The following is a 22092-nucleotide window of genomic DNA, read 5'->3' on the forward strand; positions in this document are numbered from 1 at the left end:
GGTGCAATATGTAATTCACTTAAATCAATTTCTCCTAAAGATTCAGCCTTGTTCTATCCATTAGGTTGACCTTCTGTTCCTTTCAGAATTGCAAGTTCTTCATGATATTTCTGCATTGGTAAGTTAGAAATAAGTTTCATTGCCTTAGTGTCACTTTTCTCTTAAACCTTTTGCTTCATCCTGGAATTTTTAAATTGCTGGTGTTAATGGCACTTTGTTCAACTGCATATGAATTTAATTTAATAATGTGCAACATTGTGAATGCTGTGTTTAGCATTATTGGCTGAGTATGATACTTGCAATAATTTTGCTGATTGTAAATAACAGGAAGCTGTTTGAGCATAACCATCTGATTGTGAAATTAGCCTAGTTTCCTGCAGTGTTAAACTTTTACATGGTATTTTTCAGTTTTGTTCTGTCAACTTTGTATTTAGAGCGAGCATATTGCTCTAGCAGTGACGTCTCTTCCTGTCTTTGCATGATCTGTACCATGGTAATCCTTGGGTTCCTGTTTTCTTTTTTCTTTGCTGGCTTGTCATCAAGAGTCAGATACAATGCTCAACCCTACCACTGTTGACAATCCTCTGCTCAGTGAGTTGACTGATGTGAAGTTGTGGAATAAGTTAATTTACTGCAACTGAGTACCAGAAAGACTAAATTGGTTTTCATTCTCTGCCATGTATTTACACTATTCATTGATATAAACTGTTTTCTTAGGCTGACATGCTATATAAAAATTGATGCACTCAATCCATATTCAAGTTTCATACTTCATACTCAGACAACCACCATATTTTTACTTCTGAACCACTACCCAGTCGGTTTTTTTTAATCTCAATGTCTTGTTTCTGTAAACTCTAATTCATTCAAAACTCTCATCATCCAAGCTGTGTTCACTTTCACTTGTCCACTGTAGCAACTTTGGTTTACATTAGATCGACATTATCAGATGTCCAGAGCTATCCAGAGGAGCCATATTGAATTGAATTTGATAATGAGCTGCATGAAATATGATGGCAAGTGACAAAGTTTGATATGAAGGAGCATCTTGAAAGGGTGATAAACCACAGATGAGTTGGGGAGGAGGAAATCCAGAGCTTTGGAGACTAGACAGCTGAAAACAGTTTGTTTCACGTTGATCTAAATAAGCTCCTTGACTTTGAAATGCTAAGTTGCTTTTTCCAACAAGTCTGATCACTTTCTCTTCCTTGAGATGTTGAGCTCAGATTCTTCCAACCAGGTCCTCAAACTAATTATCATAACCCAGATTATTTTCATTTTTTAAATAAACGAATCTTGTGCTGAACTGCAGAAGGTATTCTTTTGTAAACTTTGTACTCCCTTTCATACGATCTAACTCTGGCTTCTGTACACACCATCTTTCATCTTATTCTAGTAGTTATGGTTTTGAGTCATCTTAGCCCCACTATTGTTCTTTTAGGCAGATCAAAAAAGGTCGTCATTTGATTTTTGCTGCAAGATATTTGTCAGCAAATTCTTAATTCACCAGTAAGTTGGATATTAGAGCATCTAAATGCTACAAACATAGTCTTTCTGGTTGAATAATTTACAAAGCTTTGCAAAGCATAATTTCCATTTTTAAAGACAATTTATTTAGAGAAATGCCTGGTTTCTGCTGATGACTTGATCAGAGAAACTGACTGCAAAGACTTTGAACTTGAGTAAAATGAGGTGAAAGTTCTTAATTTACTCTGCCCTAAAAAATATTTGCTGATCAAATGTATCATTTCATTTGTTAAGCTTGTTATTTTACTGAATACTCTAAGTCAATTTCTTTATGTAAGTTAGGGATGTAAGAAACTTAAGTATGTTAACATCAATTTCATTTCTAAGCTAACTCTTTTTGGGATGAAAATAAGATTTAAATTTGGATGCCCTAGACTTTTGGAGAAGGAAAAAATTAAAATTGATAAGAGTGGGTCTTTGCAACTGTTAAATTCTCAAAACATTTAAGCAGCATAAACTGTTAGTGTAACAATAGTTTTTACTGTTGAAGTTCATAAGTTTTGCTGTAGTTTGTATATTTGGTTTTTTTTTTGCTAATCGGGATATGACTATAGTTGGCGAGGCCAACATTTATTGCCCATTCATAATCCACCTTAAAATTAGGATGAACTGTCATCTTGAACTATTAGGCCCCTTGCATTGAAATAAATACAGCTTAATTTTAGTCCGACCTTGTCCCTGCCTGCCCTGACTTTTTGTTTTTTTCTGTTTTGAGTCGCTTCTGTTCTCAATTGTACCAGTCTCCAATTGATTTCTTTCGTCACTATCTCCCTATCTTTCTTCCCCCTCTTCTTCCCCACCCCCTCCCCCCCCAACCAAAACCTTACTAGTTTAAGTCTTTCAGAGCAGCTCTAGAAAATCTCCCTGCCAGCAGATTAGTCCCCTTCCAATTTAGATGCAATCCATCTTTCTTGTACAGGTCACTTCTACCTCAAAAGAGATTCCAATGGTCCAAAAATGTGATTCCTTCTCCCATACACCAGCTCCTCAGCCACACACTTATCTGCTCTATCTGCCCTTCCTGCCCTCACTAGCTCGTAGGACTAGGGGAATCCAGATATTACTACTCTTGAGGACCTCCTTTTTAAATTCCTGCCTACCTCTCTGTAATCTCTTCAGAATCTCAATCTTTTCCCTTCCTATGTCGTTGGTTCCAATGTGGACAATGAAGTCTTGCTGGCCCCTCTTCTCTTTCCCCCCCCCCCCCCCCCCACTCCCCGACCATGAGAACATTCTGCACCCTCTGAGACATCCTTGATCCTGGCACCAAGGAAACAACACATCGTTCTGATTTTTCGCCGCTGGCTGCAGACTTTTCTTTGTACCTCTGACTAGAGAATCCCCGAACACAATTGATCTATTGGAACCTGACGTACCCCTTGTTGCATTACAGCCAGTGTAATACCAGAAACTTGGCTATTCGTGCTACATTCCCCTGAGAATCCATCACCTACGTTTTCCAAAGCAGCATACTTGTTTGAAATGGGTATAGCCACAGAAGACTCCTGCACTCGTCACCTGCCTCTCTTAGCTTTCCTGGAGTTAACCCATCTATGTGACTTTATCTGAGACTTTTTTTTTCCTCCTCCTTCCCCTCCCCCTTCCAAAACTGCCATCCATCACATACAGTTGCTGTTGCAAGTTCCTCATTGCTTCTAATGGTCTCTCCAACCGATCCATTCGATCTGATAAGATTTGTAAGCAACAGCATTTATTGCAGATATAATCCGCAGTAACCCTTAGACTGTTTTAAACTCCCATAGGATGGTAGCTCAGTGGTTAGCACTGCTGCCTCACAATGCTAGGGACCCGAGTTCAATTCCCACCTCTGTGCAAACTCCACACAGTTGTCATTCTCCCCATGTCTGCATCGGTTTCTTCCCAGGTGCTCCGTTTTCCTCCCACAGTCCAAAGATGTGCAGGTTAGGTGAATTAGCCATGTTAAATTGCCTGTAGTGTTAGGTGTAGGGGAATGGTCTGGGTGGGTTGCTCTTCGGAGGGTCGGTGTGAACTTGTTGGGCCGAAGGGCCTGTTTCCACACTGTTCGGAATCTAATCTGCCAAGAAGCGCACACCACTCCACTGAAGGCCATTTTTGCTCCTTCGCAATCTACAGACCCAGAAAATAACACCATCTTATTCCTCTACAAAGCACTGCCCCAGGTTAAATTAATAGCTATGGCTTATCATTTAAGTTTAATCAGGGCCTGTTGCCACTGTTTTTAAAAAAAAATAGAGACTTATTTTATAATCCTTGTCAGTGCAGAGCAAGATTTCCTATTCCATGATGGCAATTTCTGAATGAGTCCCCACCCTACTGCATGCTATTATACTTAACTGACTGTTGAATAGGCACCAGGGTCTAATTGTGGTCATAAGTTTGACTGTTATTGAAAGATGAATGCACACCTTTTGTTATGCCAATTGTTCTACTGTTGGGCATGAACAATGTGAAGTGTCTTGTTTACTAAATTTAAAAACTTCCAAGTTCAAAGTGGCACAGATGAGCCAAAGATTGATTAGAATGGGTTAGCCAATTTGTGGGTTTTCAGGAAAGCATTAATGTGACCAGTGAACTTGGAGAAGTGAAGGGTTTTCCGGAGGAGTGCATTTTTTTATTTTTGCTGAAGGCTTGTATACTGGGGAGAAGGAAAATGTAGAACAAGTTGGAGTCAGGAACAACAATCACCTATCGTGCACTAAATGTCTCTGCTCATTTCAACTCCCCCAACCACTCCCTTTCCAACATGACCATCCTTGGTCTCGTCCATCGCCAAAACAAACCACAGCTCCACTTGGAGGAACAACACCTTGTCTTCTGCCTGGGTACCTTACAGCCCAGAGGACTGAACGTTTGAGCTCCCCAATTTCAAATAACCTCTCTTCATCCCTGGACTCCCTTCCCATCTACCTAAAATGTCTCAAGGCACCTATTGTTTACTGTCCCTTAAAGGCTACACTTGCTTAGAATTGCAAATTTCTAATGTGGGTCGTCATGTGACAGAACAGGGTGATTCTTGACTCTTGGATCTTTTGAGCACATGGGGTAGAATGTCCTCAAGGTACTGAGATCTTGACTGCATGATTTAATTGTTTTGCATTCCTTTTCTGTCACTGCTCTGCTTCATCACTTTAAGACATTTAGACTCGAAACATGATGCACTTTGGACAAGTTAATGCCATTTGAACAATTGATAGAAATCTCCTTCCTTCATCCATTATTTCATCTATCATTCCTTCCATCAGTGCTGCCATCCTTTTAAGAAGAGCTTCAGAATGTCTTTTACAATTTTTTTTTTTGTTTCTGGAATGTTGGTAATTTTGCTGGTAGAGAATGCTGGACCTAGAGGGGGTTGAGATTACTCTTACCTGGATTGTCCAGATCTCTTTCAAGTAATGATTTGGCAGAAATGTCGCCTGAATGCTTATAGAGAGAGTTTTATAAAGCAGGCCACACTTTCTTCAGTCCTCAAACAGAAAACAGACTATGGTGGAGGCACGAAGAGCTTATGCTCAAAGTCGACTCCTACTCCTCAGATACTGCCTGACTAGCTGTGCTTCTCCAGCGCCACGCTTTTTGACTCTGATCTCCAGAATCTGCAGTCCTCACTTTCTCCAAGCATGACTGTTTACTGCCCCTGTTTTTTGAATCCCTGAAGCATAATTATTTAGGATGTTTTTCAAGTAAATATGTAAAGGCTAATGTACAGTATAGTGTAAAATTTAATAAAGCATTCAACAGTGGAGAGAACTTCATGGCTAGGAATACTGCATTTTTTTCATTGCGTTGCAGACTCTTCAGAGCTTCTGTATCTCTCTGAATTATAATTAACAGAAGGTCTATGCATGGAAAAATGAGAAATGGATGAAAATCTGTCATTCTTCAGTGTCTATTTTCTTGGCTTGAATTCGGCGCAAAATCTGATCCCCTCCCTGTTGCTAGTCTGGATAAAGTTTTATACTCTGTCATTATTTATTCTATCTCTGCAACAATTTGTCTATATGTCGTACCTTAGCACCACTGAAATTCAAATTATTTTGGATTTGATCATTTTCCCCTCCAATCTGTTTACTTGATTCTGTCCTATTTTAAAGTCCAACTTGTTCAAAGCTTCACTAGTATTCTAACCTGTTGTGCCATTTGTCCATCTTCCTTACTGATCCTGTCTTGTGACATTACGCAAAAGAACACAACCAAGGAGTCACAACATTTTGACCAGCTTTTAGCCCTCAATTCCCATCCTTTTCCAACATAAAAGTACTCATTGGTGTCTCATGGTGCTGTTTGCGGGATCTCAAATGTTTTGTTTGGTCACATCACATCAGTGATTACACTTCAAATGGAATTAGCTGAAATATGTTTTTAGGATCTGACAATGTTCTGAGGATCTAAGGATTTCTATATTACCTTCTATTTCCATTAATCTAAAGAGCATTGCTTGTAAAGTTTTTATCAAAAGAACAAGTTGCTTAGGAGGTCATTAGTCAAGTTACTACAGTTAATTACCACCAGTCCACCAAGTAAACTTGCAAAAGTTTCAGGAAACAATTGGGATTGAATACTACTCCAGTACATGATACAAATGGTTATCCATTTGTATAAGGTTTCAAAGCATATTAACTTGTAGCATTCTCTGTCTCCATTCATAAATGGAAAATTTTGCTGCCATCAAGGTATCTAAATCTATTATCAAGGTAATTACATTGCTAAGAAGCTTGTTAACAAACTGAACTCTTGTCAGCAAGTGCTGTTGATTCACAACTTTCTCGGAGCACCTGTGCTGTCATAAGTTTGTATTCCTTACAACTGCAAACTTAGTAATTTTATTGATTTAACAATATCACAATTGAAACATGTAATCATTTTCCAAACCTTATTCCCACTGTGGGGACTTGAGCTGAAACTCCCAATTTGATACTGATAGAATGCTGTAATGTTGGAAGTGTCAATTTTCAGATGCAATATTAAAGCCAAGGCCTTAACCACCCATAGATGCCATGGCACCACTTGGAAGACGAGTTCTCCAATGTTTCCTGGTCAGCCAACGTAGCTGGAACGAATAGGTTAGCTGGTCATCACACTGGAGGCTTGTCATGCATAAGATTGACTGTGATGTTTCCTATGTTGCATTTTGGAAGATAGTGTACTTGGCTGTAGTGCTTTGGGTTGTTCTGAGATTGCTGAAAGCCAAACGCTCTGGAAGATGGAAATCTGAAATAAAAACAATGCTGTGGAAAGTCAGTAGCCTCCAAAACCATTGACATTCAGCATCTGCTATGATTTCCCTTCTGAAGTTTACTTGGACATGATTGTAAAACTCGCTTGAATACCACACAAAGCTGTATTGCTTGGTCTGCATTGAGATAACTGGTGGCCATTATTTAAGAAGCTGTAAGGAAAAGCCAGGGAACTACACTGGTGAGCTTTGTCAGTGGGCAAGTTGTTGGAGAGGATGTTGCGGGACAGGATTTGCATGCATTTGGAAAGACATGGACTGATTTACAGAGTCAACATGGCTTTCTACGTGGAAAATGTCTCTCGAGTTTTTTGAAGAGGTGAAAATAAAGATTGAAGGCAGGGAGGTGAACATTGCTGAGTTGTCTATATGGACAAAGTGTTTGACAAGGTTTGATGTGGTAGTCTGGTTAGATCACGCGGAATCTGGGGAGCCGGCCAAAATTGGCATACAGGAAGGAGGTGGGATGTTGGTAGAGGATTGATTTTTAGATTGGAGGCCTGTGTCCAGTGATGTGCCACAGGATCAGTGCTGAGTCCACTACTTTTGTCATTTATAAAAATGATTTGAATGTATGGAGGCATGGATAGTAAGTTTCATGTATGACACCAAAGTGGATGGTGTAGTGGACAGTTAAGAAGTTTATTGGAGTGAAAGGGGACCTTGATCAGCTGAGCTAAGCAGTGGCAGATGGATTTAATTTAGATCAAATGTGTGGTGTTACCTTTTGTGAGGCAAATCAGTACTAGAGTTAAATAGTTAATGGTAAAGTCCTGTGAAGTGTTGCTGAACAGAGACCTTGGTGTGCAGGTGTATACAGTAGTTCTTGAAAGTGGAGTCACAGATAGACAAGGTAATGACGAAACCATTTGGTAAGCTTATCTTTTATTGGTTGGTGCACAGAGTACAGGAGTTGGGAGGTCCTTGTGGCAGTACAGGACTTGGTGAGGCCACTTTTAGAATGTTGCATGCAATTCTGTTTGACCTTCTATAGAAACAACATTGTGAAAGGAGTGTGCAGAAAAGATTTACAGGAATGTTGCCAAGGTTGGAGGGTTTGAGCTGAATAGGCTGAGGCTTTTTCCCTGGGGGTTTGGAGACAGTTGGGTGAACTGATAGAGGATTATAGAATCCTGAGAGAGACAGGATAAAGTGGAAAGATCTTTTCCAGAGGTGTGGGAGTCCAGAACTAGAGGGCATAGGTTTAGGGGTGGGGTTGGGGGAAGATTTAAAAGGACCTAAGGGGCAACGTTTTCATGCAGAGGGTGTTGCGTGTACACAATAAGCTGCCAGAGGAAGTGGTGGAGGCTAGTACAATTACATTATTAAATGGCATCTGGACGAATACATGACTAGGAAGGGTTTAGAGGAATATGGGCCAAATACTGGCAAATGGGATTAGGTTAGATTGGGATTTCTGGCCGGTATGAATAAGTTGAACTGACGGCTCTGTGACTCTGGTGGAATTCCAACTTTCTTGGGTCAAATCTCATGAAATTTAAATTTCATCAGCCTCTCATTTATTAGTTTTAGTGATGTCACCAATACAACCTGTACCTCCCAAACATGAAGTTCCAGGAAAGACTGGCATTTATGAAGGCATGTTGAAAAATTTTTGGGTTGCAAGGGAGAGTGAAGGTAGGACAATAGTTCTCGAGGACTGAGGGGTTTTTCAACAGGACTAATAGGAAACTGATTTGAAAGCAATGGGGGGCAATACCTGAGTGTTAATATCTCAAGTTATGAGGGGAGAAACTAGAGAAAGGGAAGTGTAGTTGACATTACGTTAAAGGAGAAAGTGTTGGTAGAGTTTGGAAATTAACTAATTTCATAGAGCTTGTATGGCTGAGGATAGTGTGTGGTTAATTGCTTTTTAGTTCTGCAGAGAATCATTGCCACAGTCGGAATGTTTCTTTTTGGTTTGGGCCTTCAGTAAGGCTCTGAAAAATACAATGATTTTTGAGGCACTCAGTCTGAATGAAACTTGGTTAAGGATCTTAGAGGTAACTTATCAAGGAGGTAAATGCAGTATTTTAGCTGGATAGGTATGAAGTCTTTTTGAAGACTGTCGCAATGATGCCCTTCTTAAAGGGGAGCATTCTGGCCAGAGAATTTATAATATCACCTACTAAGACTCAGGAAGGGGAGAATTTGATTTCAATTCATGTGTATAAAGTTTTTAATTTTAGGGGTGATCTTTGCAAAGTTGCAGTCATGAACTCCAATTACTATACTGTAGTGGTATTGATAGTTAGTGGCCCAGAAGTATGTCCTTTTCCAACATGACAGAAAGACTGGGAACAGTGGTCAAACTCTGAATTGTAAACAAGAAACACATTTTTAATCAGTAATAATATTGGGAACTTGGCTGCTTGCTGATCATTTGAATAAGATGCAAGTGTTGCAGATCTAATCTTGGGAGAGTTTGTATGTCCACCAATGTTTTTGGTCGAGAATTTTCTCCATGGTATGTTCAAATGTGAATTTTCTTAGATATTGGTACTAAACTCCTGCTCAAAAAAAGCATGTGAGCATCCAACTTACTGAGGACCCTCCATTACTATTTGGCTACAATACAAAGTTAATGTGACTTCACTCAGCAATTTAAAAAAAAATAACCTTGGATGTAAAATATTCCCACAGCTGTACAGGCACAAACGCTTGGCAAAAGAACGTTTACCTGCCCTTTATTCACTGGAGCTGGCAGGTCTGGAAGAAATTATAAAGCGTTATGGGCAGGACTCGCAGCAGTTCCGTGATGCTGCCCAAATCCTTGCTTCAGTCATCCAGAAGGTAAAATAACATTTTGAATTTTCACTTTACTCATTAATTTTTACTCTGCTATTCCACTAATTTCTGGCCGACAAATTGAATTTTCAGTTATTACCAAATTAGATATTGATGTTTTTGAAGGGTTTTTTACTCTTATCTTGTATCTAGAGAAATGCCTTATTGCTTCTGTTGCTTCCTAACCTATACATATGGTTAGAGTATTTTTGCAAGAGAAGTTTTTAACATTGTATCTGAAGTTAATAAGATGTCAAGTGCAATATCTTACAGAATGTAGTCAAAATCTTTTGCTTTGGACAAAACAAATCTCATGATTCATTTGCCAATTTGGATTTACATCAGTATAATTTGGTGAATCCTGATTGAAATCTGCTGCGAGAATTTTACACAGCACATGCTTTTTTGATCTTTTCAATCTACCTGCAGATTAGGCATGAGGAACTGTGATTGAATTTTGTTAACTTGCTCTCACCAATTTATATATGAAATTTTAAAGGTCATTCTCCTAATATTTTTCTTCAGAAAGGCATGATAGGCATTTTTTTCTTCAAAAACTGAGGGGGTCACATGCCAGGAAGGAATGAACTTGAAATTCATTTCAACTGTTTGTGAATATGACATTTGTGATTTTTGACTATTACTTAACTGTCTTGACCATGGACACTCCATTCTGAAATCTCCATCTTATTTCTGTAGAGGTATATAAAACAGGTTGGGTTTTTACATATGTAAATGGGTCTCAGGTGGCCATTTAAGGATGCCTGAAAAATAAGTCCATTGTCTTTCAGCATCCTTAAGGCATAGGACCTGTTTTTTGAGGTGCCTATAAAACACACTTGAGCAGATTCAATTTTAACTCTTCCCTTATTCAGATAGGTAGCAGTTCAATGCATGCAGCTAAAATGCCTTGGCTAGTAACAAATCTTTTGGAAGAGTATTTAAGATCTTTGTCGTCATGATTTAAAAATAGCTACTTTGCATGTTTCGTAATTGTTAAATGTCATTCTGTCTGTTGGGAGTTGATATGGTATTAGAAATTGCAAAATGTATTAAATTAAAAACAATCATTTTATAAAAACTGGGGAATATATTAAATTCAGAAATTCATCTAAGCAGTTAAATGAATACAGATTTGTCTCCTTTTATAGTCCACAAGTGCTAATGTTATAAACTGCAAATTTTTAAACTAAGCTGACACCACTGATTTTGGATTTTATTAGTTGTGCTTGATGTATTAAAGCAAGAATTTGTGGTCATAACCAATTTTAAAGCAATTTCAAAGGAGCACTTGACAAATTCAGTAGATATTGATTTTTGTTTAAAAGTCTCCTCACTTATTGAAGGAGCAGCACTCCGAAAGCTAGTGCCTCCAAATAAACCTGTTGGACTATAACCTGGTGTTGAAATTTTTAACTTTGTCCACCCCAGTCCAACAATGACACCTCCAAATCAAAGTAAATATTTAGGTTGAGATGATTGAAGATTGGCATTCATGCATGCAAAAGTAGCCTTTCATCTTTGTTGCTTCCTAACTAGTTAATCCAAAAGTTGAAACAAAGTACTGGTCAAGTTAACTAGGTTTAAAATGACTCTCTTTCTTCTGTTATTCTTTGTATTCCATAAATATATTTAAACTGCATTGATTCAGATTGTATCCTAACTTATTAAGCAGTAACTGCCTTGTTAAAAGCTTTTCATGTTTTATATACACAATATGGTAACCGATTTGGTTCTTGCAGTATAAAAACTGTAGCGCTTCATATTTTACATCCATTCATCTTGTTGGGAAGAGAAGTCTTACTGTCTGCCACACTCATGGCCCCATTCCCAGTATACAGGATCATGAATAAGAAGGCTTAGTCTAAACCAGTTAATGAAAGTAAAATTTATGTTAAGCTTTTTCATGCAACATCTAGATATCGTAGAGTACTTTTGAAAGTGTGATAGTGACAAGTTCAATTGTTGCATTCAATAGTGAGTTGAACTGTAATTTTTTAAAGGGCAAGTGTGAACATGAGAGAAGGCAAGAGAACTACATTCAGTGAAATGCTCATTTAGAGAGCCAGTGCAGATATATGCTGAATGGCTCTATCCCTAACTGTCATTGTTCTATGGTTCTGCAATTTGCTCATTTTACTCAATCTAAGGCAGAAAAATTTGTTTGAAAAGTAATCAAGGCAGGTTTTTTAAACTAATGCATTCACAATCCACTTCAATACTAGCAATTGTATCCTGGAATGAATAGTAAAATATGTCTCACTGCATTGATGTTCATCTGCTCAGGTCTGATGCTAAGCAAAAGTTGCTCTCTTCAACATAATAATGGTTAGTTTTGAGTTTATACGCTAAATAACTGAACAGAATGTGATGATTCTGAACTCTAGAACAGTTTGACCATTTTTTGGTTTAGCAGCCTAATTAATGGCTTTACCAAGCCCCCTCCCAAAGCACATCATTAGCATCCCACCTCACCAATTAGTGAGTGCAGGCAGATTGTTGTAATTCTGTCAAAGGAGGAATTTCTAATTAAAGGAACTGACATAAGTTGCAAGGGCTCTCCAACACTTGAATTTTGAGGCTGCTTTTTAGTTTTTTTTTCTTGAGATACTTACACACTTGATGCAACTGCAATATACCAACTTCTGTGAACAGCAACCATTTTATTAAGTACAGTACAAACTTTGGGGAAAGATCTCTCTGAACAAACGAAACAGTTCTTCCTTTATACAAATCTTTGCAGTCAGTAATGCCCACAAAACCACCTCCAGCCGCTCCCTTCGTCACATGCCACTCAAGAAACCATGCAGTGACCGCATCGTTTCCAGAAACAATATAATGTAAATCATCCCTTATTGGTCAAAACTCTTGCAAATCATTTTTTTAAATTACAGGGAGTAGTCAAATTCCAACTGTAATGTTCTGATTTGATTTCTAAGTTGGGGATGAAAATGTAAATTGGCTTTTGAATAACTAGAAAATGGCCCTGAAATGGATCCGAATGGCAAGGGACGGGATAGTAAGTTGCTTTCTACCTGTAGAACAGAGACATCCCACCCTAGCCTCGGAGCATCTAATTTCCGGCAGGTCAGCAGAGCAAATTAACTCTTTAATATTTCATGCCAAAACTGCAAGAATAGAGGGGAGACTAGGAAGGCCCTACTCAGTCTCTCTAAGCTAGCATTTCTACTTATGGGTCTGAGGTGACATTGGACTTCTCCAACCAGGCAGATGTGGAAGGAAGATACGGAAGTTAGCAAGACCAGTGTGCTCCCACTAACCTAGAGATGTGAGAACCTGACTGGTGTGACACATTCTACAAACTGGATTACCAGACATATGTCTGTATAATGCTCTTCAGATCAATGTGCCTTGAAGCTACCTCATTCTTTGCACAGCCACCCCTCATCTCCATCTGTCAGCAAATACTCAATCTGCATATTGCTGTTGCAGTCCTATGTCTGTGACCTTGCATTTCTGCATACTAATGTACATTGACATATTGCTGGTTTTTTTTCTCCTTGCACACTTGCTGAGGTGCAGAGGTCCATTGAAGCCTGGCAAAAACAAGTACCTTAACTACTAATAATACATGCCCACCTGTTGCACTTTAAAGATATCTTATTCCAGAAAGCCAGAGATGTCAGCAGTAGTCTGTCATGAGAATCTAAAGCACTGCTGCTTATACTTGTCAAGAGAACTTATTCTTTGTCTATAAAGAAGTATTTACTTTTTTAAAGCTAGTTCTTGGTGTTAATTCTATTTGTCCTTGGATATGCATTTGACAAGTATAAAGGTACAATTGCTGTTTTGAAGTATTGGTACATTATTACTTCTGGCTCTTCCCCTCAGATGGAAGATGGAACTGCATGAGCTGTTTCTATTCTACATTTTTAAAAAAACTAGCAGCCATGAAATGTAGTTGAAGGTGAGTGAAGTACTTCCAACAAGTTAGCAATCACTTGTCAAGTACTAAAAGCACTCAGAAGTGCTTTGAACAGAAATCTCTCAATGCCATGGCTGGTGCTGTTCTATGTAACTAATTAAAGCCTTTTCAGCTTGTCAGCTTCACTGAAGAAACTCTCTTCCTGCTGTGCACTTGTCTTGGTGACTCGAGTAAACTGCAGACACAGCATGGGAGCTGTGCATTGTTGGCAAAGAAGGAATTTATGGTTGAAAAGTCTCCATTGCTTTTTCAATCACCTAATTCACATTCTCTGCAGACCCATTGGGAATCAATGACTAACTGAATTCTGAGTTCAGATCAGAGAAAGAGGCAGGATGATATCCAGTGCCTATTTCTATGACTCCCATTTGGAACACAACGTAAACTGCTTCTGCCTCACTGGGGATGTTCTGCCTATTGTCTCTAAACCAAGAAGAGCATGTTTGTTTCTAGCTGATACTGGAGAGGTCAGATCCAGACTAAAATCTGGTTTGACAACTGATATTTTGTTCTATTTTGGTGTAATGATGCTGCACACTTTTTTTTGTAGATATTTTTATTGAAATTTAACATTTTTGCAAATTTACAAAAATAAACAAAACTCTCAAATACAAACATTGATGTATAATTAAATCATATATACAATAGTCATCTTTTAACAAAGAAAAGAGAAAGAAAGAAAACAAAAAAAAGAAAAAAAAACGAAAAAAAGAAAAAAAAACTCAACTTTCTACTAATCTAACCTATAACTAACCAGAGTGTATACCTAAGTCTCTTACATGCTCGGAATGTATAAACATCAAATATAATAAAACCCGTATTCGCGCAGGATTCCTCTCCCAAGGGGCCCCGGAGCAGCCCGGTCTGAAATCTTCACTAAATAAAAGCCCTTGTTAGGATAGCCGAAATATCTACATTTATATAATTCAAAAAGGGCTGCCACATTTTATAAAATAATTCAGTCTTTCGGTGCACCATATTTGTGAGGAAGTCAAGGGGGATATATTCCATAATTAATCTGTGCCAATTTGAAAGTCCAGGGGGGCCCTCAGCCACCCAGTTCACCAAAATATTTTTCCTTGCACAGAAAGAGAGAATAGAAAATAGTCTCTTCCCATGCATATCCAGAGATGAGAGGTTCGAAAAGCCCAAAAGGAGAGATACAGGGTCCACCCTAATTTCCGTTCCTAAAATTTCTGTCAGGGTATTTGTCACTTTAGTCCAGTATCTGCGGATTTTCTGACAAGTCCACAGACAATGTACAAGAGTACCCACCTCTATTTTGCATTTGGGACACATTGGAGATGCTCCTGCCTTAAATTTTGCCAGTCGAGCCGGAGCTATATGGGCCCTATGAAGTATCTTTAGTTGGATAGCCTGAGTTCTGTTACAGATAGCAATTCTTCTAGCATTTTCCCAAATGTCATTCCACATATCCTCAGAGATTTCTAGCCCCAAGTCCTGCTCCCATGTTTTAAGCAGGTCATCCATGTCTCCTGAGACTCCATGTAGCAAATGGTATATAGTACTAACGGAGGATGCCCCCGCTGGTCGTAAGACATTACGTTCTCTGTCTGATTTATAAAGACTATCTATTAATGTAGTCTTCCTCTGTATATAATCTCGAACTTGGAAGTATCGAAAGAGATCCCCATTAGGTATTCCGAATTTCAGATGCAGCTGCTCAAAGGACATCAGGATCCCATCTTTAAATAGGTCCCCTAAGCATGAGATGCCCCTGGATCTCCAGAGTTTAAAGGTGGCATCTGTAATCCCCGGTTGGAATCCCCATGCGCCTACTATTGGTGCATTGGGGGATGTTTTATGTGAGTTACCCTCATTTTGCCGCATTACATTCCAGGCCTTAATTGTGTTTAATATTATGGGATTTTTACAGTGGTCTGTAATGATTTTCCTCTTATCTAAAAATAAAAGGTTAATAAGTGGGTATTTTACTTGGGAGGCTTCGATATCCAGCCAAATTGATTGTGGATCAGATGAAACCCAATCAGCTATGTAACTTAGTAGGGAGCTTAACTGATATTTCCTAAAGTCTGGGAAGTCCAGTCCTCCCCTTGCCTGTGGAAGCTGTAGCTGCTTCAGCTTAATAAGGGGCCGTCTATGGTTCCAAATAAAGGAGCCCAACCAGCCATATAATTTACGTAGGGCTAGCCTTGGCAGCATCAGCGGGAGCATTCTCATAGGATATAAGAGACGGGGCAGAACATTCATTTTAATTAATGCTATTCTCCCTAGCCAGGAAATCGGAAGGTCTCTCCATCGCTGGAGGTCCTGCCTTATCCTTTCCATTAATTGTACAAAATTAGCCCTATACAGCTGATCAAATACTGGCGTGATAAAAATACCTAAATATAAGAAGCCCTCCAGGGACCAACGGAAGGGAAAAGGGGATCCGTCCATTAAGTGGGGTATCATAGCCAGACCACCCATTGGCATGGCTTCCGATTTTGAAAAATTAATTTTATAGCCTGAGAATGCACTAAATGTATTAATAACTTGAATTAGACGAGGCACTGACATTAAAAGATTACTGAGGAATAAGAGAACGTCATCTGCATAGAGGGTAATTTTGTGTTTACCTGTACCAATCCTCGGGGCCATTATCTTCGGATCAGTCCGGATGGCTTCTGCTAATGGTTCAATTATCAGCGTAAACAACAATGGTGAGAGAGGACATCCTTGACGGCAGCCCCTACCCACACTGAAGCCATCCGATCTTAACCCATTAGTAATAACAGCTGCTTTGGGGTCATTATACAATGTTGAAACCCATTTGGTAAACACCTGTCCAACGCCAAACCTTTCCAATGTGTAAAATAAATATGACCATTCAACCCTATCAAATGCCTTTTCCGCATCCAATGAAATTACTACTCCTGGTATCTTTCCCTGATGACAGGCTTGGATCATATTCAAGACCCTTCTGATATTATTGGATGATCTGCGGCCCTTAATAAATCCCGTCTGGTCCTCCTTTATAATATATGGCAGTACCCTTTCTAGTCTTAGTGCTAACATTTTTGAGAATTTTAAAGTCTACATTTAGTAAGGATAATTGTGCATCTTACAGACCATCTTCTGGGTCTTTTCCTTTTTTGAGGATAAGAGAAATATTTGCTTCTTTCAGCGTGGGCGGGAGACAGACCTGACTATGCGCAAAATTATACATATCCATAAGTGGGTCAACCAATATTCCTGTAAATTCTTTATAGAATTCAGCTTGAAAACCATCCGGGCCCGGTGCTTTTCCGCTCTGAAGTTGCCTAATTGCCTCAAGTATTTCTTGGACTGTTAAAGGGGTATTTAGGGCCGACACCTGTTCCGGAGTCAGGCCCGGGAAGGTCAAATTTTTTAAAAATGACTGCATCCTCCTAAACCTATCTTCACAATCCTGCGATCTATATAGTTCAGAATAAAATTCTTTAAAGGTCGCATTGATCTTTTTATGATCATGAGTCAGGGTACCTGTACTTTCCTTGATGGTCGGAATAGTTTGAGGGGCTTTCTTTTTCTTTGCAAGAAATGCTAAGTATCTACCCGGTTTGTCGCCATATTCATATAATCTTTGTTTCGCAAATAATATTTCCCTTTTAGCCGTTTGAGTAAGCGCGGTGTTTAAAGCTGTCCTAAGAGCTGTAATCCTCTGCAATTTTGTGATAGAAGGTCTATCAGCGTATGCTGTTTCGGCTGCTTTTAGGCGAGCTTCGAGCAGACGCTGTTGCACTCCCTTCATTTTCCTCTGGGTCGCTGAATAGGAGATGATCAAACCTCGTGCATAAGCTTTGATGGTCTCCCACATCATTGACGGATTGCTAGCCGTACCAGTATTAATTTCTAAAAAAGTTTTAAGTTCTTGGGAGAAGTACTTTAAAAATTTGCTATCTTTTATCAGGAAGGGGTCCATACGCCAATGCAGAGCAGATGTCCCATTGTTCTTTACCTTAGTTTCCATGTATACAGCGGCATGGTCAGAGATTGCTATAGTACCTATTTTACAGGTTGCTATAGAGTTTAGAAAAATCGATGGGGCAAAAAACATATCAATTCTTGTGTGACATTTATGTGGATTAGAGTAGAAAGAAAAATCTCTACCCTGTGGATGGAGACATCTCCATACATCTACCAATCCTAATTCTTTATTCAGGTCTGCCAGTTGTCTAGATCTGGGAGATACGCCAGCGGCACTCTTGGGAATCCTGTCTATTTCCGGATCCATAATACAATTAAAGTCTCCCCCTATAATTGTATGACGGGCACCAAAGGCCATCAGTTTTGAAAAAGCTTCCGTTATGAATTTAAAGGGGTGTGCCGGGGGGCAGTACACATTTAAGATCCCATATTCCTCTCCATTTATGAGGGCTTTAATCAAAATATATCGTCCAGATTCGTCTTTTATCTGATTTAGAATTTTCAAAGGGAAGTTCTTCCGGACAAGGATAACTACTCCCCTGCTTTTTGAATTAAAAGAGGAAAAAAAGGCCTGATCAAATCCGCCCTGTCGTAATTTTAAGTGTTCTTTATCCGACAGGTGTGTCTCCTGTAGGAGAGCTATATCAACTCTCTCCTTCTTAAGATTTGATAATATTTTCTTCCTTTTTTAACTGGCGAATTACTCCCCCTGACATTCCAGGTGCACCACTTAACCGACTGTTCAGCCATAATCATCTGGACAGATCCGAGACCCCTCGGGAGGGGAAACCCTATCTAGAACATCCCGAGCATGGAGCATACAAGATTTACAAAAGTAAAGATTCTCTGATACACTCAAAACAATATAACAAAAAACTCTTTCTCAGTATAAAAAATATAAAACATTCCAAATTGGAGATTTTCTCCCTTGTTCCCAGGGAGCGTCACTTCCTCTCCCACAGTCCATCTTACCCTCTTCCAACCAGTGCCCCACCCTTGACCCAGGTGTTCCTCAATAAAATGAGGAGAATTCAAATATAATATAAAGCTAGAGTTAACAGTGAACACCCCACCCCCACCCACACCCACATCTAAATATATTTGGGAATATTAATACCATATATAACTATAAGATTACAATCTCAACACGTAATACTTAAATATAATACCACAAAATAACAGGGGAAAGAAAAACAACCCCGCTCCTAAAAACAGAAGTAAAATAGAATAAGGTAACCACCTCCCCCCATCAACATTAACCAAACGCCCCAACATATATATATATATATATATACACACACACACACACACACACACACACACACACATAGGGGGAAAGATAAGAAAAGATGAAGGGATATAAACCAAAATAATGGGAAAGGCAGACCAGCGTCCACAATCTCTTACAGCTTATTTAAGAGAGTCCAAGAATTCCTTAGCCTTCTCCGGTGATCAGAAGTTATATATGGATCCTTCGTGGCTAAGGCGTAGCGTCGCTGGATATCGTAAGGAGTACTGGATATTTAAGTCCCTTAAACGCTTCTTCGCCTCATCGAATGCCTTCCTCTTTCGGACCAAAGCTGGCGAGAAGTCCTGGAACAGCATGATCCTGGATCCTTTGTGGGTCATAGCTTGGGGATCTTTTCCCAGATTTCTTGAGGCTTCCAGGAGCATCTGCCTCTCCCTATAGCTCTGCAGCTGGAACAGGACCGGGCGTGGGCGCTGGGTTGAGCCGGGCCCACATACTGTGACCCGGTAGGCCCATTCTACCCTTACCTGGCCTGATCCAGCAGGCAGATTTAAAAGTTGTGGCAGCCAATGCTCTAAGAATGCTGTCAGCTGACCTCCCTCTTCCTGCTCGGGAAGGCCCACCAACCGAATATTTTTTCTACGACATCGATTTTCGAGGTCATCAATGTGGTTTTCTAGGTTCTGGACTCGATTCTCGAGAAAACGGATGTGGTCGGCTGTTGATTTTATCGCAGTCTCTGAGGCTGCGGCCTTCGACTCCACCTCTGACTCGGCACTCCAATTCCTGAATGTCTCTGCCCTGCTTCTGCAGCTCGGCTGATTGAGTCTCGGCAGAGCAGAGAAGCACTTCGATAAAAGCATCAATCTTCGCCTCCCACCTGGCAAACATCTCCTCAAAGCTCATCTTCATTGGTAAATCTCCTGAAGTAGCTGAAGACACCTTTGTTGCAGCTGAAGAGGGAGAGGGTGGGGGAGGGGTCCCTGCTTTCTTAGAGCCGCCTGTTCCCTTCCCTTTACTCATTTTCCAGCTAGTATTAGACTATTTAAATGTACTAATAGGTAACTATTTAAGGTTAACAACTATTATAAATGGTTTAGTGAGTGTGGTGGGGGTGGATAGCCCACTTTTCCCAAGTTTTGGGTAGAGCACTGTGGACTCAGTCTTGCTGGGTCGCCGCCATCTTGGATCCCCCGCGATGCTGCACACTTGACAATAAAACAAATTTGTTCTGCAAAATTACAATTAGCACAAGTTTAAAGCTTCAAAATATCTGAAATACAATCATTCAAAGCAGTAATGCACACTTTACCGTATTCATACCTGCGAATTCCCTTTTAAGCATTATTATAGGGTTTAACTTGATAGGTGCTTAAATTCCTGGTCCTGAGGATCTGAGCCAGTTTCTTTTTAATATAACTGAACTTAAATCTTTACAAATTCTCAACCCCCTTCAGAGTTTTAATCAAGCACTTTTGATTGTGAGCTTTCAAACTAAACTCCTTACACTGAAGTAACCATTCCTTAACAGTTCTAAACTATCCCCCTTCAGGAAAAATGTTTAGCTTCAATCACCACTTCTGCGTACTAAAATCAGAAGCTTTCGTGCAGCTATGAATGTTTACATAAGCTCAAGAAAAGCCATTCTGGATCCTTCTTATAGAAACATAATGTACTACACTCTATTTTGTTCAGTTGTAAAATCCCTCCGTGAGCAAGTTCCTTTTAACCTCAAAGAACTGTTCCTGCCTTTGTTTTATTTAAAACAAATCATGGCTTTACAAAGACTTGATGACTAACCCCTACACTCAAATACCACATGCTACAAGTTTAAAATCTAAATGGAAATAAATGAATACTAAATATATAACAATCTTGCATCAGAAATACTACTATCTACAGTCATCATGGATTAGGGAAGGGGTAGAATTTTCCATTTCTAATTGCTGTTCAGTAATCCTATTGGACGTGTACATAGTTCTGAATTTTTCCTTGTCAAATAAGACACAGGAGCAGGAATTAGGCCATTCAGCCCATAGTCTGCTCTGCTATTCAATCATGGCTAATAAGTTTCTCAACTCCATTCTCCTGCTTTCTCCCTGTAACTTTTGATCCCCTTGATAATCAAGAACCTATCTAGCCTGACATTCAAAAGTGAAAAATGAGAGAGAAACTGTGCAAGTTCGACAGCCCCTGGAGAGAAATGGTTAACACTTCAAAATCCAATGCTAACTCTGAAAGAGTTATTATTCTCAAAGTTAAATCTTTCTGTCCACCGATAAGACCATAACCATAAGACATAGGAGTGGAAGGCCATTCGGCCCATTGAGTCCACTCCGCCATTCAATCATGGCTGACGGGCATTTCAACTCCACTTACCAGCGTTCTCCCCGTAGCCCTTAATTCCTCGAGACAACAAGAATCTATCAATCTCAGCCTTGAAGACATTTAGCGTCCCGGCCTCCACTGCACTCCTTGGCAATGAATTCCACAAATGTTGCTAGACCTCCTGAGTTTCTGCTTCACTTTGTTTTTATTCTGGCAACACTGTCCAGATTATGTACCATCAGCATAATGTTAATTTACCTGACTTATTGGAGGATAACTTCATATCCAGAATGGATTGAATGCCTTCTGAACAAGAGGTCATGTTGGTGGACAATATTGAACTGCCTTAAATGATGCTATTGTTTCAAACGTTCTGACACACTTCAATTTTCAGACTTCTTGAATGGCATGGGGATTTGCATCGTTTGTTAATTGCCTTGTGCCTACTGTGAAGAATGAAATGAAATCTAAGTACACCTGCTTCCAGGAGAAAGTGAGGACTGCAATTGCTGGAGATCAGAGTAGTGTGTGTTGCTGGGAAAGCACATCAGGTCAGGCAGCATCTGAAGCTGGAGAATCAATGTTTCGGGCATAAGCCCTTCATCAGGAAAGGCATTTGTTCTTGGATGTGGTGCTGCTCTTAACTGCAGTCTGTACTGAGTAATTCACTACCTGACTCCCTATCATCTACAAGCGCAAGTCAAGAATGTGATTATTACTTAGTACTCCACTTGAATGAAGGAACTCCGCACCACCCAGGAGGACTGCCTGCTTGATTGGCAACCCTTCACTGTTCACACCTTCACCAGTGCCTTCTGAAACCATAACTTCTACCACTTGGAATAAGGGTAGCAGATGTACGGTGATAACCTCGCTTGAAAGTCTCCCTGCAAGTTTCACACCATTGTTGTGGTTCTGTTCGCCGAGCTGGAAGTTCTTGTTGCAAACGTTTCGTCCCCTGGCTAGGCGACATCAGTGCTCTGGAGCCTCCTGCGAAGCGCTTCTTTGATGTTTCTTCCGGTATTTATAGTAGTCTGTCCTTGCTGCTTCCGGGTGTCAGTTTCAGCTGTCCGCTGTAGTGGTTGGTAT

At 39.8% G+C, this 22092-nt stretch overlaps 1 protein-coding gene across 1 annotated transcript in view; it reads left to right on the forward strand.

The window, feature by feature from the left end:
• Positions 1 to 22092, forward strand: part of atp6ap2 (ATPase H+ transporting accessory protein 2) — a 63975-nt gene that overhangs the window by 37036 nt on the left and 4847 nt on the right. The window contains exons 6-7 of the mRNA XM_060833053.1: positions 65 to 118; positions 9407 to 9556. Of these exons, the coding sequence (XP_060689036.1) occupies positions 65 to 118; positions 9407 to 9556 (204 nt within the window). The remainder of the gene's footprint in view (positions 1 to 64; positions 119 to 9406; positions 9557 to 22092) is intronic.

This window comes from Hemiscyllium ocellatum, chromosome 12, assembly GCF_020745735.1.
Source record: "Hemiscyllium ocellatum isolate sHemOce1 chromosome 12, sHemOce1.pat.X.cur, whole genome shotgun sequence".
Classification (NCBI taxonomy): Eukaryota; Metazoa; Chordata; class Chondrichthyes; order Orectolobiformes; family Hemiscylliidae; genus Hemiscyllium; species Hemiscyllium ocellatum.